Consider the following 23060-nt stretch of genomic DNA (forward strand, 5'->3'; position numbering starts at 1 on the left):
CATCAACCCCACCATTAATATATTTATCATCATAATTATTTATTATTATTGTAATGTATTATTATAATTATTATAATTATTATAATTATTATTATTATTATTATTATTATTATTATTATTATTATTATTATTATTATTATTATTATTATTTCCATCATTAACATATTTATCATTATTACCTTTATCATCACCATTATCGTAAAGCCTTGTTTTCACTTGTTTCGAAAGCACAAGTGTTTTGTTCTCTAGTGAAAACAAGAAAAAGGAACTTTTTTTAAAAATCTTTCGCTTGCGCTTATTGTTGCTTCGACTGGTCTCACAGATAAAAAAGCGTCCCTTCGTGTGCTTGCGTCCACGATTCACCACCATTCTCAGTTAGAGCTAAGCCAGTTTGTGGGGGAAAAAGTTATTGTGATTAAGTAATTTCCCAGTAAGTAGGGTATTAATAGCAAATGATATTGGTCTCTCCACACATCAGACACATAATTGATATTTTCTGATCTCTTATTAATGTATTCATCTGCAGAAAAAAAACACTTAGAAAAGAAATACTGATATGCTTACATATAAGCTACCCAAAATATCAGAACTCCAATCTTGAAAAGAAAAAAAAAGTAAAAAAGCTGGCACTCTCTTATAGCCATATTTGTTGTTGCGGCCCTCCCCCCGTTTTCAAAACTCGAAAACTTTTTTGCTGCGTTCTGCGATCCTTCAATCATTACATATCAGCATAAAAGTCACTCACCTACGCATCTTTTGAAAAAACTCGGAGTCATGTTTTTAACCGAACTCAAGAGGCAAGCTCGAACTCTGAGTTTGCATGAAGCCCCTACGATTGTTGACAAATCAGAAAACGTAGCAAATTTTTCGAGTTTTGACATTTTTCGAATTTGGTTATAAACACCCACGTTAGAAAAAAAAAGTCGGAGACGACAGTAAAAATATGCTGAGTCGCGTCAGATATATTTAGAAGACACCCTATGAACTGACGAACGTACACAAAATCTGCCTGACAAATCTTCGCGCGTAAGTCAGCCTGTTATACGCGGGTTTTCGCCGTTTTTAAATTCTATTTATGATATTTGTTTTCCTCCATCTCCGCCTCGCTGCGCAAATGAACCAACAAATGAGCCAAAGCTGTCAGACGAGAACGCATCATCGATATCGTGACTCAGCGTTATTGGAGTAGCAAATAGAGCTGAGTAGGGAGAGGGAGCAATCGTAGTTACCAACTGAATTATCTTTCCTTCTACTATTGTTCTTTTTGGTGCAGTTGGGTATCACTGGAGACAAGAAACAGAGTGTGAACAGAACAAAGGTATCCCGAATTTTTGTTTCGAAACCATATTCCCTCTGGCCATAACGTTGCTTTTCACTAAGACACAAAACGCGGATCACAAAACCCAAGGTAAACGCAAGCAATATTGTTCTCGATTTAACGCAAAAGGAAGCTCAAGAAAACAAAACTGCTTGACTTTCTTACGCTTATTTGCGGTTGTAATGGATCTTTTGCTGCGTTCAAGACTTAATAACCAACCTTAAAAAAGTATCTGTTCAAATAATGAATCTAAAATGAGCCAAAACAGGAAGTTAACTAACTGTGTGGAACCGTCTTGTTTCGTAGATCTAAAACTCAAGGTCTGTCTTAGATGAAAATGATGTCTTTGGGGATCCCAGCTGTATTATTATTATTATTGGCGGTTGTTAGCGCTGGTAAGTAATTTTGCAAGAAATATTGTCGAAGTAAGAAGTTCTGGTAAAAGCAAAACGTTCCCTCAAAGTCGTTGACTCAAATAATTCTCAGTGGAAGTAACTACATATTGACGTCAAAGCTGCGATACATCCATTCTGCTTTCCGAAAGCAGGGCCTTGCTAAATTTTATAGCCAAATGTACAGACTCGCCTTATACTGTCTAGCCTATCTTTCGGGCGTTTTTAGTGACACTAGGATTGATAGGGTCTTTGGTACTAAAACGCCTGAATGTGAAGCTAGCAAGTATGAGGCGAGTCGGTACATTTGGCTTTAAAATCTAGTAACGCATTAATTTACATAGATCGCTCTAACGTTCTATTTGTAGACAAAACTATAAAGCATAAGCTAGATCTTTCTGGTATGTCATTAATCCATAAATCCGACAATAAACGTCCCGTGGAGATTCTGCAAAGGCATAAAAAATCCCTTTTTGTTCTTTCGTGGATGGTCAGATTTTTATCATAAAACTCCCCCTCCCTCCCCCCCCCCCCCCCCCCCTTCGCCAGAAAAATTAGGTCCACTTTTTAGGATTCCCCCCCACCCCCCCACCCCCAAGAAAAATCCTGCGTACGGGCCTGGAGTATTAGGATTATTATAGTGTTGTCATATGAAGAGAACGGGCAAAAAATGAAGCATTGGGTGAGGACTGTGTATTCAACCTTCGGAGGAAGCTTATAATTTCCTATTGATAACATTTTGTGATAATAAAATCATGTGGAGTGTAATGTGCGCTTATCGAATGAAGGATAACAAGATCGGTGATGGGAATAATATCTGAATTCGAACAGATGGAGGACAAAAAAGAATAGAGTGGAGAATAGGAGATAGGTATGTAGTATTTATAGAAATACAGGACTGCTAGCTTGAGTACGGAGTGTTATATTATGTTGTGTAGAGAGTGTGTGCTAGGATGCGCGCGCTCAAAGATTGTAACTGATAAGCGATGAACTTATGCGATGGCACTAGCCGAGTATCATAGTGTGTTACACGATGAGCTAAAATTATACGCGCAGACATAGGTAGCAGGAGTAGTAGGAAGACGAAGAAAACGAGTGACGCGAACAGCAGGTTTTGGTGGGCTCCTTGGAATCAAATGTCCTTTCAGGCCCGTACCAAGGGCGAACGCACCCCTCCCCCCCCCCCCCCCCCCCACACACACACAACAGCCGAAGGTCCACTTTCGGTTATCAATAGAGGTGCTATTTGTAGACAAAACAATAAAATTTATGTGGAGTTACTGCAAAGGCATAAAAAAATGTCCCCCCCCCCCGAGGGGAAAAACTAGAACTCGGTTTATTGTTTTCGGATTTCGCAGCCCCCCCCCCCCCCCCCCCCCCCCCCCCAAGAAAAATCATGGGACCTGCTTGCGACCCTAGAGACAAAACTAGAATAATAGAGTATTATATAATAATAGACTTATTTTGGACGCTGTTGTCTGACAGATCCATAGCAAAGCCCAAAATCATGGAGGGGAAGGCTTAAGGTCTCTGATATGAAAAGTGACTACTAAGGGGGGATGAGCCTGGGTTAAAATGAGAAGCACCACAGTCAGCGAATCATTGTTAGTTTTTTTTATTATTATTGAGAGTACAACTACTGTTTGTAGAATAGCGTTACTGCGGTTTTCAAGATTCTTTGTAATCTTTGTTTATCGAGGGTAGCATATTTTAACCGAATATACAGTCTTCTAACATATGGCCCTCGGCTAGTAAGCACTGTCACTGGGGGTGGTCACTGCCAGAGGATTTATTGCGTCCCCAGTGGTTCTTTTACGTCCCTTCGGTTCAGGTTAATGTAGTGCAGCTTAAAGAGACGGGACCTCCGGTTTAGTGTCCTTATCCGAGAAGACTGGAAACACGGGATAATAACTTCAACTCACTTGTGACAAATTCGATTCAAGGCAGGAACCCGGAAAAATCCCCAGTTTGAGCCAGGATTCGAACCTGGGCCACAGCGGTGAGAGGCCGACGCGCTACCACACTAGGCCACCCGTGCTTCCACCAAATGCAAGCTCTCGTCAGCGAGCTCTCGTCTGCGAGCTCTCGTCAGCAGTTTACAACTGCTAAACCACTTTCTGTCTCTCGTCATTCAAAAAAACCGAATTGCATTTGGTGCTTCTGATTGGGAGCTGCTTGCGGAGAGGTGGCGTGATATGAAAAAAATTCAGGGCTGGCCCAATGATTTTGAATAACGGAAGTCAGAAAATGATTTTGCTATTTGTTGGAAATAGTCGACGATTGTTCGTAGAATATTGAAAACTAGGTAAGAACAAAGTATCAATAGTATCGTGCCTGAACGAAATTTATTTTTAAGCCTTTTGAAGAAATGGATGCTTCGCTTTACTTGGAATATAGGACCTGACTCCATGTGATTTTTGAGTGGCAAATCCAAGCTTAAATAAACACAAACATGACTGCGCCTGTCACGCCAGAGAACGACAAAAATAAAACCGTTAGATGAAAAAATAAAACTTTCTAGTTTTATTCGTAAGCGCTTAATAAGTTGCTTTTTTCTGTAATTTTGCCGCTAAAAGCCTGAGCGCCCTTGTTTGCCTCCAAAAAATCACGTGATCTCTTAGAACGAGTGTCCCTATTGCGTAGAATGGCGGCGCACTAAGATTGTAAATTCCTCACATTTATCACCTTTCTATTTCGTGTCCCCTAACAGCTTATGGCTTCACCTGGTCCGAGGAACAGTTAGACGCAACGAACAAGCACGTGAACATCACCGAATCCGCAAGCCTTCCTTGCGACTTCACACTGACTCAGTCAGAAACTGACCAATCAAACACCTTTCTGCTAGTCACGTGGTCTCGTGAGAAGCCCGCGGATAGTGGCAAATGGGAGACGATTACAGTTATGTCGAATGCTTACGGACGAAAGGTAAGGTGTATCAACCATGTCTTATTATCTGCAAATTCGAAATGAATCATACTATGTCTATTCATTTTACACATTAATGTGTATCATGCCATGTCTTATCATTTACACATTCAAGAAGAATCATACTACGTCTATTCATTTTACACATTAAGGTGTATCATACCATGTCTTATCATTTACACATTCAAGATGACTCATACCATGTCTTATCATTTACACATTTAGGTTATGATGACATGATTTATCATTTACACTTTAAGGTGTATCATAGCATATTTTATCATTTACACATTAAGGTGTATCATACAATGTCTTATAAAACGCCACGCCCGCTCGTATCGGCGGCCTCATTTCTCGCCTGATGAGGCGATAAGCAGATATGAACTCTGTATCCTTGGCTACCAAATAGTATTGGTAATTTCTTATTGAAGGATTGTCACAAGCTATCCTTTTTCCATATGATCCCTGTGTCTGTGCACATCCCTAAGACTGCGCACGTCACTGGAACACATAAGGCAGCCTCAAGTACGAAGTTATCTTAGTTACAGGCCGCCATTTTATGTTCCCGCACAATACCGACTCTCTCAAAGAATCCATTTCAATCGGCTAATATCGTTAATAAGGATCCAACTTTGATTGTAGGTGGTTATTTTACAAGTAACTGACGTGTTTTCAATTGTAAAACAATAATAAAAAGGGGTTAAGGTAATTCCCTTGAAATAGTTTTACAACTACAACCCAGATTTTTTTTAAACTTGGCATAAACAATATTGAAGTTAAGGGCTTTAAAAAAAACGTCAAAGCGATTTTAAGTATAAAAAACGCGCGCCTTTTCCTTTGTTTTCTTGTACAACTGTGGCGCGCGCTCGCACTTAACGGAATAAAAAATTCGGAGAAACAGCGCGCGCCACTATGTGCAAAAGGGGTGCGCAGTGCAATTCTTGGCATAAACAATATTGAAGTTAAGGGCTTTAAAAAAAACGTCAAAGCGATTTTAAGTATAAAAAAAACGCGCGCCTTTTCCTTTGTTTTCTTGTACAACTGTGGCGCGCGCTCGCACTTAACGGAATAAAAAATTCGGAGAAACAGCGCGCGCCACTATGTGCAAAAGGGGTGCGCAGTGCAATTCAAGGGGATTGCCTTAATAGACATTTTTAATGTAATATATTTACCTCACTATATATTCCTACATCTTTGTTTTTCGACCTCTAGACCTTGAAAGACGGGTCACGGTTTGTGCCGGATGATTCTAAGTATGGGCTTACTATAACACGCGCGGCGCGCGAGGACCACACGCAGTACAAGTGTACTGTGCATGCCTCCTTCTTTACAAGCCCGGCTACGGTCAAGCTACACGTGCACTGTGAGTGACTAAACAATGTTATGAACTAGCCTCCATATATTGCACAATACAGAAACATTAGGAAGATATTGGGGGGGCCACAATACAGAAACATTAAATTAAGAAAATATTGGGGGGGCACAATACAGTAACATTAGGAAGATATTGAGGGGCACAATACAGAAACATTAGGAAAATATTGGGGGTGGGGGGCACAATACAGAAACATTAAGAAAATATTGGGGGGGCACAATACAGAAACATTAGGAAGATATTGAGGGGGCACAATACAGAAACATTAGGAAAATATTGGGGGGGCACAATACAGAAACATTAAATTAAGAAAATATTGGGGGGGCACAATACAGTAACATTAGGAAGATATTGAGGGGCACAATACAGAAACATTAGGAAAATATTGGGGGTGGGGGGCACAATACAGAAACATTAAGAAAATATTGGGGGTGGGGGGCACAATACAAAAACATTAAGAAAATATTGGGGGTGGGGGGCACAATACAGAAACATTAGGAAAATATTGGGGGGGCACAATACAGAAACATTAAGAAAATATTGGGGGGCACAATACAGAAACATTAAGAAAATATTGGGGGTGGGGGACACAATACAGAAACATTAAAAAAATATTGGGGGGGGGGACAATACAGAAACATTAAGAAAATATTGGGGGGCACAATACAGAAACATTGAGAAAATATTGGGGGGGGGGGGCACAATACAGAAACATTAGGAAAATATTGGGGGGCACAATACAGAAACATTAGGAAAATATTTGGGGGCACAATACAGAAACATTAAGAAAATATTGGGGGGGCACGATACAGAAACATTAGGAAGATATTGGGGGGGGCACAATACAGAAACATTAGGAATTTATTGGGGGGGGGCACAATACAGAAACATTAGGAAAATATTGGGGGGGGCACAATACAGAAACATTAGGAATTTATTGGGGGGGGGCACAATACAGAAACATTAGGAAAATATTGGGGGGGGCACAATACAGAAACATTAGGAAAATATTGGGGGGCACAATACAGAAACACTAGGAAAATATTGGGGGGCACAATACAGAAACATTACGAAATTATTGGGGGGGCACAATACAGAAACATTAGGAAAATATTGGGGGGCACAGCCACGCCCCTACTGGCCATTTTCAGGGGGGCGTGCACCCTATGCCATACCCCTGCTACAGACCTGAATTATTTCTTTTGTGAAATGAATAAATATCAACCTATATTAAAACTAAAGTTTGCATCCCCTCTCTCCTCCTTCGGTTCAAACGCTCAGGAATTTCCAGAGGGGAGTGGGGGGGGGGGGGTAAAATGCCCTTTTTCCTTAACAGTTACTGTATTTACTTTTTCCAGGGGGTCGGAAATTCCAAAAGGGGTGGGGGTCATAATTCCGACCCCCTCAAAGGGGGGGATATGGATATTTTCTGGAACTACACATTAATGATTCCATCTATGTGTTGCTATAGTTGCCCCTACGAATACCAGCTTTACAACAAGTGATATTGTCAGTGGCAGAACTCTCCAGATGAAGTGTCACGCCGACGCGTACCCGCCAGCAACGTACGAGTTTTCCCGCGGAAGCGACTACTTGCTAACCTCAAAGGAAGGCGTTTACCAGATAGGCACTCACACGGAGGAGGATAACGGTAGATATTGGTGTACGCCGAGAAACTACTTGGGTCGCGGTCCTAGCAGATTCATTGACTTGCCGAACGAAGGTAGAATCGATGGATTAAGCAGCTATTTTAAAAATGTGTAAATATTCATACCCACCCCCCCCCTCCCATTGAGGGGATTGGAAATTCTGGGGGGGGGGTGGGGGTTCAAACGGCCAGGAATTTCCATAGGGAAGGGGGTGTAAAATGCCCTTTTATCTTAACAGTTACTGTATTTATTTTTTTCCAGGGGGTCGGAAATTCCAGAGGAGTGGGGGGTCACCTCCGACTCCCTCAATAGGCGGGAGGGATATGGATATTTTCTGGAACTACACAATGTATGCAAAATGTGTATGGCAATTTTTCAAGTTTTCAGTTGTCAGTGGCCAAATGTCACGATGGGCGCATCAGGCGCATTATGCCTGGGACTTTTTACTGTTGGAGGAAATTATTTTAAACTCAACTCTGAGTTGCAGTTTATGCTTTGTAATGTTTTGTAAGGTTTTATCAGATTATGGGTTTACACGGTCTTCTGATTGTACGATTTTCCACTGTTTTTTAACGGTTTTAAAGTTTTGTAGTACAAATTCTATCCATCATTTATGATGTTTAGATGGTCGTGCTTTGTCTCTTATTATTTGTTTAGGTGATTTTTCGAGTAGGGACGATAGCAACAAGGATGGGGTCAAGTTATCGGAAAAGATGCTGTACATCATCATCGCGCTGTTGGCCGCTCTTTGTCTTATCTTCGTTGTCGGCATCATTTTATGGGCATTATGCCGGAAGAGAGGCGTTAAGGGTACAGTACTAAACTACTTCTGTCTGTCTGTCCGTCCGTAGTCCGTCCGTTGTCCGTCCGTCTGTCTGTCTGTCTGTCTGTCTGTCTGTCTGTCTGTCTGTCTGTCTGTCTGTCTGTCTGTCTGTCTGTCTGTCTGTCTGTCTGTCTGTCTGTCTGTCTGTCTGTCTGTCTGTCTGTCTGTCTGTCTGTCTGTCTGTCTGTCTGTCTGTCTGTCTGTCTGTCTGTCTGTCTGTCTGTCTGTCTGTCTGTCTGTCTGTCTGTCTGTCTGTCTGTCTGTCTGTCTGTCTGTCTGTCTGTCTGTCTGTCTGTCGGTCGGTCGGTCCGTCCGTCCGTCCGTCCGTCCGTCCGTCCGTCCGTCCGTCCGTCCGTCCGTCCGTCCGTCCGTCCGTCCGTCCGTCCGTCCGTCCGTCCGTCCGTCCGTCCGTCCGTCCGTCCGTCCGTCCGTCTGTCTGTCTGTCTGTCTGTCTGTCTGTCTGTCTGTCTGTCTGTCTGTCCGTCCGTCCGTCCGTCCGTCCGTCCGTCCGTCCGTCCGTCTGTCTGTCTGTCTGTCTGTCTGTCTGTCTGTCTGTCTGTCCGTCCGTCCGTCCGTCCGTCCGTCCGTCTGTCTGTCTGTCTGTCTGTCTGTCTGTCTGTCTGTCTGTCCGTCCGTCTGTCTGTCTGTCTGTCCGTCTGTCCGTCTGTCTGTCTGTCTGTCTGTCTGTCTGTCTGTCTGTCCGTCCGTCCGTCTGTCTGTCTGTCACTAGTGTTTTGGCGTTTGTTTGTTTGCAATTGTTCTGTCAAAGCGAATTGATGTTTTGTTGATTCCATAACAGATGATAGTGACTCGGGCCAAACACGGAGGTGAGAAACTTTCATGAAAGTTTAATTCTTAAATTTTTAATTTTTAGGGTAATTAACTATTCTAAGATTGCTTTAGGAACATCGTATTAGACAAAAAGTGCCTGATATAAGTTTTTCACTTTTAAAAAGTAGGCTAATTAGGAATTGTTCATTAAATACTTCCGAAATTTTTGAAAACCCAAAGTAGTGAGGCTGCTCCGAAAAAAAGGCCGCTGAAACGTGACACATCATGCATGTCAGGCGCGTATCCATGATTTGCTGAGGGGTGGGGTGGGGGGATGGTGCGCATAGTCATTGGTATCATACGGGAAACGAAATTTTACGGTTCTTTAAAGAAAGGCTGAACGTAGAATAACTTGTTTTTTCCACTAATTGATTCTGTAAGGTAGACAGTTACCTAAAAAGTAGCCCGTCCAAGGTTTTTCATTTTTTTAAAAAAACACGCGCGAAGTTTTTGTTTTGCCATTGCAAACTGTCTCGCGTTTTGTTGCTCGGCCAAAGCCGGGCTTATGACGTCACAACCTTGGTACAGCTTCTCAAAATTGTTTTAAAACGATAGCAACTTCGTTTTAAAATGACTGCAAACTCGTCAAAAAAACCAGGCAGTACTTGCGCAGCCATGGGCTGCTCCAACAACCACTATACAACACATGGGTCAATACATGCATCTCCAAAAGACCCGGAAATTAGGAAAAAAATGGTCCCGATTCGTCGGGACTAAGCGAAAGGAGTTCTCCATCGGAAGCCGCTCTTTGTTCGAGCCATTTCGCCGATGAATGATTCATGCGATCAAACCTGAATCTCCCTGATGCTAAGGCCCCGAAATTCAAAAGGAGTTTAAAGAGGGGACCTCTTCCTACACTGCATCGGGAAAGAAAAGAGAACATAACGGAAAAAGCTCGCAAGGGACACCGCATGTACTAAGTATACAATGCATATTTACGACAATTACGCTGTGACAGACTGTGCGAGTCACAGCAAGTTTTGAGGTTGAGTTGTTTTTGTTACTATAGATGTTATTTAAATATAAGTTAAAGAATGTAATAAAACAGAATCAGCCTGGCTGATGGTCATTTCTTTTTCATTGATACATTTCTTTTGTTCAAAAATACAAAACGCAAAAATGAATAAGCAAGTATTTCACACAACGGCAACTCATTTGGCCTCAAAAGATCTACGCGGTCTGATTTACCAAACAAATTCTTCACAGCATGGTAATAAAAGAACAATCTTTTAACACAGTTTTATCGAAAATGCAATACACATGACGTTCGTCCACAGCACTCACACCGATAGTTATTATAACGCCACCTCGAATTTCTATCTGTTAGGATTTCAAGATTCCTGTTGTTATTTCAAATTGGTCACGCAATAGCTGTCACGAAAGGAAAACGACACGAACACAAACTCTCTCGTTGATTAAACCTTTCTCATGACCCACTGCTCCTAGAATAGTCCCAAAGTGCATGGTTCTTAATGCCAGATCTCTTGCCAAGCCTGACGCAGCCCCGGCTCTTTATGCTGAGCTGAGCTCAAATAAGGTGGGGAAGGACCGAGCGGATCTCGGAGCTGGTGGAGGGGTTGCAATCATCTGCCGAAATGATTGGAAGATCAAAGTGCTCAATGTAGCTGATAGTTTCGAATCTGAGACTGTTTGGTGCATAATAACAACACCAAACTCGGAATTTTATGCGGCTAGTATATACCATCTTCCAAACCCAGTCTATGATGCAGCTGGATTACTTGACTTCATGTCTGATACGTGGGACCAGATTTTACTGGAGAACCCTAATGCTAAGATCATCATAGCTGGTGATATAAATCAGTTGAACATTAGTGAGTTTACGCGTCAACATGCATTACACCAAATGGTCAAGGTCCCCACCAGGGGAGAACGTATTCTGGATGTCTTACTCACTAATTATCCTTTCCTATAGAAACATGGCTCAGTGAACAAAGGTCTTGTAAGATCCGACCATCTTGTAGTCACTGTACCGCCATTGGCCCCTGTTAAACCCAGCAGAAAACATGTCAGCCTCAGGGACACACGTGACCATAGGAAGGTTGCTATGGACTCGAAATTAGAGATTTCAAAGCTGAAGTGGGCTGAAGATTTCAACTTTGAGAATCCTGAGGAATGCGTACGAACTTTGAATGACAGGTTGTGGAATTTGTTTGATCAAAGTTTTCCCTGTATCAAGGTCAAAATGTCATCCAGGGACCCACCCTATATGTCGCCCTTGATCAAACATCTCTGTAACGTCAGGAACAAGACTTCACGGTTCCGCAGCGAGGCTGAGAACACCATACGCCAAGAAAGGATTAATAAATTAATCCGCATGAACCAGGTGATGTCTGTTCAGAATGAAAGCAAGGAACACTGTGGGGGCTCCAAGGGGTGGTGGGACGTAGCGAATAGGATTACGGGAAGGAAATCGCAGGGGACTCCTGTTAGTATGGTGTTACAGCCTGATGAAATCAACACCTATTTCCAGGCCATTAACACGGATGATGCATATAGAGCTCCGGCGCTAGTGCCGATACCTGAGGGTTGCAAAGTCCCTTCTATCGACGAGCACGCAGTAACAAATCTCTTAATTCATCAAAAGAGAACTTCTTCTGGGCCTGATGAGTTCCCATATTGGCTCTGGCGGGATTATAGCCATCATCTGGCACCTGTCATTACCAAAATCTTCAACAGCTCTCTGAAACATCAAATGGTCCCTTCTCTGTGGAAACTAGCTAACGTGACACCCATTCCCAAAGAATCGCCATTGCACGAATGCAATCAGTTACGGCCTATATAATTGACTAACATCATAATGAGAAATCTTCGAAAGGCTGGATTGCAAACAAGAAGTGTCATCTGCTCTGAACTCACAAATACGATCTGATCAGTTTGCCTATAAGCAAGGCCACAATAGCACCATGGCCTTGCTTAAGTGTCAGCACCATTGGCTAAACTGGTTAGACAAGGACGTTGACTTCGTCAGAGTATTTTCTTTTGATTTTAGCAAGGCCTTCGACTCTGTTTCCCATGAGATAGTATGCAGAAAGCTAAAGTCCTATGACATTAATCCTTATGTCATTAACTGGATTGTTAGCTTTTTGGGTAACCGTAAACAAAGGGTGGTGGTGGATGGAGTGTCAACGAAGTTTGTCGAGATCGACAGAGGTGTTCCTCAAGGGACTGTGTTGGGACCCGTCTTGTTTTCCATTATGGTGAACGACATTATCCCGGTCAACCCTAGTAAGATCCTCTTGGTTAGGTACGCCGATGACATCACGCTGAGCATTCCTCAACGACATAACTCTGCTGATTTATCTTCAGTTGAAGTTCAGAATATCAAGAATTAGTCAAAGGAAAATCGGATGACGCTAAATCTCTCCAAAACATGGGAAATTGTAGTCAGGGGGAGGACAAAGAAGCCCATTCCAGAACCTGAACCAGATATAAGTAGGAAAGAGGAACTTAAATTACTAGGCGTGACGTTCAATGAACAACCATGTAATTGGGACAATCATTTTGAACAAATGATTTCTAAGGCCAGCAGTAGGTTATACATTTTAAGAGTTTGTAAATTTTACGGATACACCCTGCAAGAACTCACTCTTTTGTTTGACAGTCTCATTATGTCCCTGTTCTATTATGCTATTGAAGTCTGGGCCTGTGCATACGACAGCAAGTATTTATTGCAAGTCGATCGTTTTTGTAAGCGTGCTGCTAGATACGAGTACATAACCAGTTACACACCAATTGCAGAAATAATCAGAGATAGGGGCGTCAAACTATGGGAGAGGATAACATCAGATGACAACCACTGCCTGAGTTGCATGCTGCCGAAACGGAAAACCTGCAGCCTGAGGAAAAGGGGGCATGATTTTATCTTGCCGCAAGTAAAGACTGAGCGTTTCAAACTCTGTTTTGTAAATAGATGTCTTTTTAACCTTATTTAGTAGAGAAGTATATAAGTAGTTAATGGTTTGTAACCCGCCACGTCTGTCTGTCGGGATTATTTTTAATAAAGATCTTGACAAAAATTGAAGAATGAAATTTTACATGACAAAAATTGAAGAATGAAATTTGAGAAGATTTCAAGCCGGAAAAGTCAATAACAATAGCAATTGAGCGCGTTGGTTGGATGAAAGTTTGCCGTAAAATCGATTACAAATAATTTAATGTGTCTCACATGAAACAGGATTTGCCTATTTTAATTAGTATGCCAAGTTTAAATCTGATTTGATTCAAAATAAAATAGGAAATACAAGGAACAGAACAGGCAAATTCGAATGTACGAATTATTTTGACAATCTCTACGGCGAACAAAATGAACGAAAGCTATCCACCGATAAATGAAAAACATTTTTATTTACCTCATTCCCACTTCTCCATGCTAGATTCATGCGAGTCCATATTTATCAACCTATGCTACTTCATTGACAAGTACCTCTAAAGTTGAGTCATCGTCTTTCAGTTTCCCATTCATCGTTGAAAACAACACTTCCAATTCCATTTGTAAATCTCAAAACTTTTTTGAATGCTTTCGCCTTTTACAAGTTCAGAATCAACTTCCTTACGGCTGGAGTTCACCATAGAAGACTGAACTCACATTTGTGTATTTTCACAGTGTTTTATACTTACTTATCCCCATCTTCCCTAGTGGGAAATAGGGCCGCGAGACGGTGACGCCACTCTTGGCGGTCCTTTGCAACTTTTAGTGCCTCGCCCCAAGTCAATCCCATCTCTAGCAGCTCAGCCTGGATTGTTCTTCGCCATGTTGTTTTAGGCCGTCCAGGCTTACGTTTCCCGATAGGAGTCCATAAGGCTGATGTCTTTGGGATACGTTCCTGCCCCATCCTGAGGACATGACCCAGCCACTTTAGCCGGCGGCGTTTTATCTCTTGGGTGATGTTATATGATCCCGTTTTACAGTAAAGATCTTCGTTGGATATTTTCTGAGGCCAAAAGAAGCGGCATATCTTCCGCAGACACCCATTATGGAAGGCACTGATCTTGTCCATGTCTGCCTTTACAACACGCCAGCACTCAGATCCATAAAGAAGAACTGATTTCAGTGTTTTATAGTATTATAAAAAGCTTTGGCTGTGTCTCCTTTTCACCAGATGAGCCTTCAACGATCGTTTCGCCATGCGCTCTGATAGTGATATGGCGGAAACTCGCATCCACCTTCCTCAAAAACCATCTCAAACTCCTTACTGTCTTCTTCTGTTGAACTCTTGATTGTCACTGGGGTCTGTGAGCTCTAAGCCTCATGGCCTGGTACTTTCGATCGACGACGCCATTATTCGATTGAGTTCTGGGGCTTTGATTTCGGATTTACATTTTGCGCCGTACCATGGTTGTGAAGTCACCACAGGCCTCCCAACGGTCCAAATTCGGCCCCAGTCCGCGAAACATTTTCTTTCGGCGGAAATTTTTAAAAAAATCCAAAAACCAGCAAAAATGAAGCGCCTTTTATATTCAGGCTTGCTACTTAACCTCTAGACAATCATCTGTATTATATAATTGTCACGGCGTTTCCTAGGATCAGGCTATTTTTAGACGCACGGATTAGCCAATCAGATGACAGGACGAAAAAATTGACTTTGTCTCAAGGAATCCAAAATGGCGGCCGAGAAGGGGGAAAACGACGCTTGCTTTTCAAAGTCTTCCTACGTCGTCATATGCCTTCTTATCTCTGAGTCCTTTTTGTCGCAGAGAAAGAAACATTCTGTTACTAGCCTTGGACTATTTATTTTTCCATAAGTGGACTCAAACGTTGTTACGAGGACGTTTTTTCTTGCTCTTGCAAAGCAATAAATTCGGAAATAAGTGATCATTTGTTTCCGCTGAGAGGCCATATTATCATTCATATTATGTTTGATACTGCTAGTTAACTAACAATAGTGTAAGAAGTAACATACGGAAGTTTATGTCTTGTTTTTTGTTTTACATTTATATTAAACCAGCTCTTCAAAACTGTAAGTAATTGTGTTTGTATAAGAAAGAATTTAGTCATGATACGCATGAATGTCAACACTAATGACCTGCCCTCGACTCAACTTGCCCTGATCTGGTAAGAAATTGTAAAAAATAATCATGTAAAAGTACACTAACAAAAAAGGCAACTTTAATATGAATTACATTTGTGACTTTTTTTGTAAATTCTTTTCCATTTAAGCTTAATTCGAAAATTGATACTTACTCAATCTGTTATGAATACTTACAGTATTACATACTTGTCATACTTGTGGTATCTTAATTTGTTAAAATTTGACTTTCTTTTGACTGACCTCTTGGCTGTCTAGAAATCATAATAAGATTTAAAAACATTGCAAAAAAGACCAGGAGTGTATCTGTCATCCTGGCTTGTAATAAGACTATAGTAATGGCCCTTGTAAAATCTTTCGAAAAAGTTCTTGATGGAAAGACGATGCTGTCATTCAAACAGTTTCAGGCTCTTGAAATCTTTGTGGATCACTTGGGGAAATGGACTGAAAGAATTTACAACGGAACAAATATTCAGAGGAAGGATATAGAAATGCCATGATCAATGTAGATGGGGCTAATATTTAAGCTACAATAAAACATTTTCAATTTTTTTAGTGCAAAAGTCAATTTTTCCGCCCTGTCATCTGATTGGCTAATCCGCGCGTTTAAAAATAGCCTGATCCTAGGAAACGCCGTGACACCTATATAGTACAAGAATGTGGGAAAGTTGATTGCCCCTACTTATGAGCCCCTGTTCTGACCTAGTTTGGAAAGGGGAGGGGACGCGTGCCTGAGAGTCAAAAGACTCATTTTTAAAGGTCCTTTAGCTGGAGTTGTCTTCTCATCATTACAGAGGTAGGCAAGATGACACCCAGGAAGCTCACGAGAACTACGGAGACCCACCACCCACATACGACGCCACACAGACAACCTCACTTGCATCACAGGGTCCCCAGACAAGTGAACGAAGCGTCGCACCACAGGAACCCCAGACAACTCCAAGAAGCGCTTATACCTACACGAATACCAACATTTTGCAAACACAAGACACCCAAGCTAGAGAGCACAAGAATTGTGGAATGGTCCACAGGGGAATGTCTACAGATACGGGACAACAGCCACAGGGTTCCCAGAATTTGAGTCGAATGAATCATGCAACCATAGAGGGCTCACCACAGGGATTCCAGAATTCAGTTGAAGAGATTCCATTGGGAGAAATCAATCAGGGATTATCGACCTCCGCAGATGATCTTCCACAGGGTACCCAGGCATCCTGGGACGACGGCGAGCCATCACAGAGCAACCAGGCATCAACAACCTAGAGTACAGGTTCTAATCCCGATGAGCAAATCGCGAATTCTGACCATGAAATCCAATTCATTCCGGGTAATGCTACGGTAAATATGAACCCCTTAAAAAAACACAAATGAAACAACAATAGGCGACTTGCACATGGTTTTATGAGGATCATATTCAAGTCAGAATTAAAACAAAAAATGAAAGCGTTCGTCGCGCAAAAGAGCGACGAAAAAAAAAAACTTCCCACGACAATAAACCCTTTCTGACAAAGAAACTTTCCGGCTGAAAGAAAGCGGTTTAGAATTGGAAATCGTTGGCGAGAGCTCGCAGAGTATTGAAAATCGAAGGAAAATACCTGATTTGTTGTCCATGCCCGCAAAGATGATTGTTTGCCCATTTTTGTACTTTCAATAAACGCTGTGAGAGAGTGCAGTCACGCGACAGGGAAAAATAACCGTACATTTATATACATACACTCAATTAAAAAAAAAACGTCAGTGCAGAGGGCGAACGGCAAATGGCGAATGGCATTTCTACGGCATTTCAATTTTTACAAATACAGGAAATATTTTATGCTAATCAATTAACGGCCATTAATCCGCATGGTTCTGGCATCGCTGAACTTATTTATGACCTTTGGTCTTACAAATAATTAGTGACCATAAGCCCTTTCGGTCGTAGAACCGCCATTTGCCATTCGCCGTTTGCACTGAGTTTTTTAATTAGGTGTATATAAAATACATTTTGGCAAATCAACAATTATAATAAAACAACGAAACGAAGTAAAGCAAAAATCAAAATGTAACTAAAACAAAATGAAATTTTAATTAAAATGTAGAAGAAAAGAAGGGTCCTTTAAAATATCCTATGAGTTATTTACTTTAAGCATTATATCTATAATATTATTCCTGGTCATGACTCGTTTTTCACCCTTGATATTTTGCTGTTTCTAGGAAGGTGATGAAGATTCAACTATCTGACTGACAGGCGCCTTCTAGCGAACTTAACTAACAAACAACCGCAAGCATTAGCAAATAAGCCAGCAGGACCAGCCAACTTAGCCGACATGACCAGCATAGCTAGCATAGCTAACTTAGGCGATTAGACCAGCATAGCCAACATAGCAATATAGTTAATATAGTCAACATACAAACATAGCGACGTTGAACTTGCAATGTTAATAAAAAATAGCCTTTTTTGCCAAAATTAACTGTGTTTGGCCACAATCAGTTTAAAGAAAATGATTGTGATTTCGAAGAGGGTACACCTGGGTTTGAGACAGAGTACAGATAAAATGAAACAAAGATGTATAATATCTTTTTCGTCTTTTATCAATCAATTGATTTATGCATGTAACAATTGTAACACTATTCAGGTACATGTAAACCGCGCGTTCATGTAGAAAAAAAACACAACCCCTGAGAAAAGTGTGTGTGGAACCACAGACAGAAGGAGAGTTATCTTACAAGCCACTGAGAGAGGGAGTATCTTACGAGCCACTGAGAGAGGGATTATCTTACTAGCCACTGAGAGAGGGAGTTATCTTATACGAGCCACTGAGAGAGGGAGTTATCTTACGAGCCACTGAGAGAGGGAGTTATCTTACGAGCCACTGAGAGAGGGAGTTATCTTACGAGCCACTGAGAGAGGAAGTATCTTACGAGCCACTAAGAGAGGCAGTTATCTTACAAGCCACTGAGAGAAGGAGTTATCTTACGAGCCACTGAGAGAAGGAGTTATCTTTCGAGCCACTGAGAGAGGGAGTTATCTTACGAGCCACTGAGAGAGGGAGTTATCTAGCGAGCCACTGAAAGAGGGAGTTATCTTTCGAGCCACTGAGAGAGGGAGTTATCTTACGAGCCACTGAGAGAGGGAGTTATCTAGCGAGCCACTGAAAGAGGGAGTTATCTTGCGAGCCACTGGAGGGAGTTATCTTACGAGCCACTAAGAGAGGCAGTTATCTTACAAGCCACTGAGAGAAGGAGTTATCTTACGAGCCACTGAGAGAGGGGGTTATCTTCAAGCCACTGAGAGAGGGAGTTATCTTGCGAGCCACTGAGAGAGGGAGTATCTTACGAGCCACTGAGAGAGGGAGTTATCTTACGAGCTACTGAGAGAGGGAGTTATCTTGCGAGCCACTGAGAGAGAGAGTATCTTACGAGCCACTGAGAGAGGGAGTTATCTTACGAGCCACTGAGAGAGGGAGTTATCTTACGAGCCACTGACACAAAAAAACGGCTGCGCGGGAGACTACCTTGCATGCCGATAGTAATTTCTGAACCCAAAACAATAATCTTGATTAATAATGTTGATAGATTATCATTTATTTTCTTCATTCTTACATTCCGATATCATTGTGTATTACTCTCTTTTATAGTTTAAATATATTTCCTGTTTCTACCAATACGAATAAGGGCGTAACACAATTTGAATACAAATCCGGTTTGTTATGCTCTTCAGATGAAACGTTGTCTACAGATGTTTATAAAGATAATAAAACATAAGAATATGTACATAAGCATACTACTAAATATCAAGCAAAGCTTGCTTATTGTGACAACATTCTATAGCAATAAGTAGTATTGATACCTATATCAATATGATACAGAGTGTTATATGAACAGTACTCTTACACCAAGTGTTATCTACGTCGATAAGTAAGTGAAGAATTTATTAAAAAAGCTAAAAAAATTTTGAAATATGTAATTTTTAAAGTACTTTGTGATGCTAGAATAAATAGATAAATAAATATATATCCGTTTATTTTTCTTTTTGTGTCTAACCAAAACGGGCTTTGTTTTCAATCCGAAAGGGTTAACCAGACCCTCAGATCAAACTTTGCTTGTCGTAATTACGTATTCTTACCAGGAGGAAAAGTCATACTTAAATACAAACTGCCTGCAGTTCTATATAACTTTCAAGCCCAACTTGCGTAACGAATGTCATGACTTGCGTGACGAATATGAGGACTTGCGTGACGAATGTCAAGACTTGCGTGACAATATGTAAATTATCTAAATCCACTCAAATGACTATGGAACTCAATCCATCCTAAATTCAAAATGGCTCAATTATTTCTTAACATAAAATGTTACAGTTATAGTGGTATTTTCTTCTCAAAATAACGAGAGTCTAAATACTTAAAAACGAAAGAAAAAATGATGCGTGCTTTTCCCTCGAAACTTTTCAGTACAGAATTTCAAAGTTTCAAAATCAAGAATAACAACATTAAAGCCCGTCGACCCCGACTTGCGTCACTCGTTGATTAGGCTAGGAAACTCTATGCAATGCCCATCTCAGCAGTGAATTAAATCCCCTAGAATCACTGTGAATTTCAATCCATCCTTATTTAACCTAAAAAAGCTTGATCCTTTGCCAAAAGGATTAAAAAAATCAAGGAAAGGCGTATTTTCAAAAATGATTCAGAGAGTTTTCAAAACAAAAGCAATGTCACGCAAATCGGACAAATGGACTTTAACAATTTCCACACAAGTCAGAAACAGGGAAAAGTCTACCTATATAAAAAGATTTAGTGCCGGAACACGAAGGCGACCGGGAGGGAGGCGTCCATCCACATATGCACACGGTAGCCGATAGCAGCATCGCATCGCTTGAATAGAACCTTATGTTTGTAGTAGACGGGACGGCAATGGCGCGCACAGTCGCTACACTCAGCTTTCTGTATGACCCGAGGAATCCTTGAGCTGTCTACGTCATTCGTCCATCTCCATGGGCAACTAGAGTCTCCGACAACGCCAGACATACGAGGACTTTCAGAATTGGCTATGATATCACGTTTGAGCCTGCGGTTCATCGCCGCTGACGGGTCCTCGACAAAAATGTAGTTCTTTCGAAGGTGTTTCAGGGTCTTTTTGGGGGAGATACGATGGGACCCACATCTGGCTTCTGTGATTGTCATGCAGGAAATAGCAAGGGTTGATAGCAGAAAAAATAGGCCCTGAAATATAAGTTGGGCATTTTTTAAAATTTGTAAACAACACAACAACAAAAAATACAGCGACAGCAATAGTAGTTACCAGTAAGTTATTATAGTCATAGTCATAAATGTAAAAAAAGTTTATCAAATAAAAAAGAAAAAAAACACTCGCAGTTGCTTTGAAAATACTAAAAAGCTTTTTAAAAATGAACTGGAATAAAAAATATTGATCTGAAAATTGTACATAAACCAGTTTTTAATTATTTTCAACTTTACCCCGTTATCTTAAAATCCGTTTAGCTGATTGAATCCTGGAGAGTCTATTGTAAACAAGCCGGCGACCGCCGAAGACTTTTATCGCCGGCTTCTTTTTATCTGATGTTTTAAAATTAATAATAGATAGAGCTAACTTTGCGTCAATCTTCTCACAACCGGCTAGTTTTTTGAGCAACCATCTACATCAGTGCATTTTGACATTTTGAATGTATCTATACAATAAAAAAAAGTTATCATCAATATGCTCACTTACTTGGATATTCATTGTTGGTAGGTGCTCGGTGCTTGTCGTTCTGTGTTCTTTCACTATGTCGAATTTGGTTTTGAAAGCCCGAGACCTCTGCTTTATACTTTTTCATTTTGGGGAAAACCTCCCCATTCCTATTGTTTGTGAAAAAACAGAGTTCACAGGAAAAAAATGGAGTTTTAGACTTGTCTATAAGTTGTTACAAAAATATCCGAAGGTGAGATTGGCTGCCGTGACGGAAGTTGTTTCTGATTGGTCCGGACTCTGCTGTGACGTTTGTTCGTTCCAGTTGGGATACAGCTTGAGTGTGCCTAAGCGAATTCACTTACAATCACACGAATTGCTTGATTTTATACGCAATTATATTCTTTTTTATTTATATATTTTTGTTATAGATATGCCAAATACACATACAATTTACTTACAATCACACGAATTGCTTGATTTTATACGCAATTATATTCTTTTTTATTTATATATTTTTGTTATAGATATGCCAAATACAAGAACAATAAACAAAATTATTAACCTTTTTCTATATAGATTATATATAGGTAAAATATAACATAGTCTGGTATCATAGTTCTCACTGCAATCGGCTGACTGAAGGGTTTTCCCCCAGAGTTACACAGCTCGCTAATTCAAGTCAAATATCTCATAACATCACTAAGTGACGTTTAAACTTTCTATTACCACTTGTTTTGTATTGTATTGAAAATAATAAGCAGCGAATAGGATAGTTAAATAAAAAGTTCCTTGACGACTCGCATATATTTCATCCACAATGAGTTCTTAAAGTACTCGTTGAAAATGTGTTAATCTGTGCAAGTAATTTTTTCTCCGTCATTTGTCTCGTATTGCAATCAAAGTAATCGACATTTCACATGCCATTATACAATCACACGAATTGCTTGATTTTATACGCAATTATATTCTTTTTTATTTATATATTTTTGTTATAGATATGCCAAATACAAGAACAATAAACAAAATTATTAACCTTTTTCTATATAAATTATATATAGGTAAAATATAACATAGTCTGGTATCATAGTTCTCACTGCAATCGGCTGACTGAAGGGTTTTCCCCCAGAGTTACACAGCTCGCTAATTCAAGTCAAATAACTCATAAAATCACTAAGTGACGTTTAAACTTTCTATTACCACTTGTTTTGTATTGTATTGAAAATAATTAGCAGCGAATAGGGTAGTGAAATAAAAAGTTCCTTGACGACTCGCATAAATTTCACGCACAATGAGTTCTCACAGTACTCGTTGAAAATGGGTTTCTCTGTGCAAGTAATTTTTTCTCCGTCATTTGTCTCGTATTGCAATCAAAGTAATCGACATTTCACATGCCATTATACAAGATCAGCAATATCATTCAGACGTCCAGGGATATTCAAAGACCGAGATCGACTTGTCTCGTACTCAATACGCAATATGTTGTTGTATGTTTATTTATATTCATTCAAAGGGTAGATGGTTGCTTTAATAGCGAGCTATAGCGCTTATGTAGTGTAGTTTTAACGTATTGAAGTCAACAATACTCAATAAACCACGATAAACTTTCCGTTCCTTGTTTGTCTATTTTGCTTGCTCGTTCATCTTTTTAATAAACAAATATTTATTTCACATGCCATTATACAATCACACGAATTGCTTGATTTTATACGCAATTATATTATTTTTTATTTATATATTTTTGTTATAGATATGCCAAATACAAGAACAATAAACAAAATTATTAACCTTTTTCTATATAGATTATATATAGGTAAAATATAACATAGTCTGGTATCATAGTTCTCACTGCAATCGGCTGACTGAAGGGTTTTCCCACAGAGTTACACAGCTCGCTAATTCAAGTCAAATATCTCATAAAATCACTAAGTGACGTTTAAACTTTCTATTACCACTTGTTTTGTATTGTATTGAAAATAATAAGCAGCGAATAGGATAGTTAAATAAAAAGTTCCTTGACGACTCGCATATATTTC

The 23060-nt window shown here is 40.3% G+C and overlaps 2 protein-coding genes across 4 annotated transcripts; one reads left to right on the top strand and one right to left on the bottom strand.

Annotated features, from left to right (window-relative positions):
- Window positions 1–957: 957 nt before the first annotated feature.
- Window positions 958–19363, top strand: LOC5510808 (coxsackievirus and adenovirus receptor). Of its 3 annotated transcripts, none has more exons than XM_032380033.2 (9): window positions 958–1408; window positions 1625–1713; window positions 4421–4635; window positions 5848–5998; window positions 7482–7733; window positions 8317–8469; window positions 9282–9309; window positions 16155–16687; window positions 17554–19363. In XM_032380033.2, the coding sequence occupies exons 2-8, from the start codon at window positions 1650–1652 to the stop codon at window positions 16621–16623; spliced, it is 1332 nt and encodes a 443-aa protein (XP_032235924.2). In that variant the 5' UTR covers window positions 958–1408; window positions 1625–1649; the 3' UTR covers window positions 16624–16687; window positions 17554–19363. The 3 variants fall into 3 exon arrangements, with proteins under 3 accessions (XP_032235924.2, XP_032235922.2, XP_032235923.2); XM_032380031.2 differs by having other exon boundaries at window positions 962–1408; window positions 16155–16698; XM_032380032.2 differs by having other exon boundaries at window positions 962–1318; window positions 16155–16698.
- On the bottom strand, window positions 18909–21298 carry LOC125560630. Its single transcript, XM_048722498.1, has 2 exons — window positions 21067–21298; window positions 18909–20558 (listed from the first exon to the last, which is right to left on the bottom strand). Exons 1-2 carry the CDS (start codon window positions 21076–21078, stop codon window positions 20130–20132), a joined length of 441 nt encoding a protein of 146 aa, XP_048578455.1. The 5' UTR covers window positions 21079–21298; the 3' UTR covers window positions 18909–20129.
- Window positions 21299–23060: the final 1762 nt, after the last annotated feature.

This window comes from Nematostella vectensis, chromosome 15 (genome assembly GCF_932526225.1).
Source record: "Nematostella vectensis chromosome 15, jaNemVect1.1, whole genome shotgun sequence".
NCBI lineage: Eukaryota > Metazoa > Cnidaria > Anthozoa > Actiniaria > Edwardsiidae > Nematostella > Nematostella vectensis.

Excerpts from the sequence above, each read along its gene's own strand:
- LOC5510808 (XM_032380033.2), top strand. The coding sequence starts at position 1,650 with ATGAAAATGATGTCTTTGGGGATCCCAGCTGTATTATTATTATTATTG. Across the intron at positions 8,470-9,281 it reads CCGGAAGAGAGGCGTTAAGG|ATGATAGTGACTCGGGCCAA; the intron begins GTACAGTACTAA and ends ATTCCATAACAG. Across the intron at positions 9,310-16,154 it reads GACTCGGGCCAAACACGGAG|AGGTAGGCAAGATGACACCC; the intron begins GTGAGAAACTTT and ends TCATCATTACAG.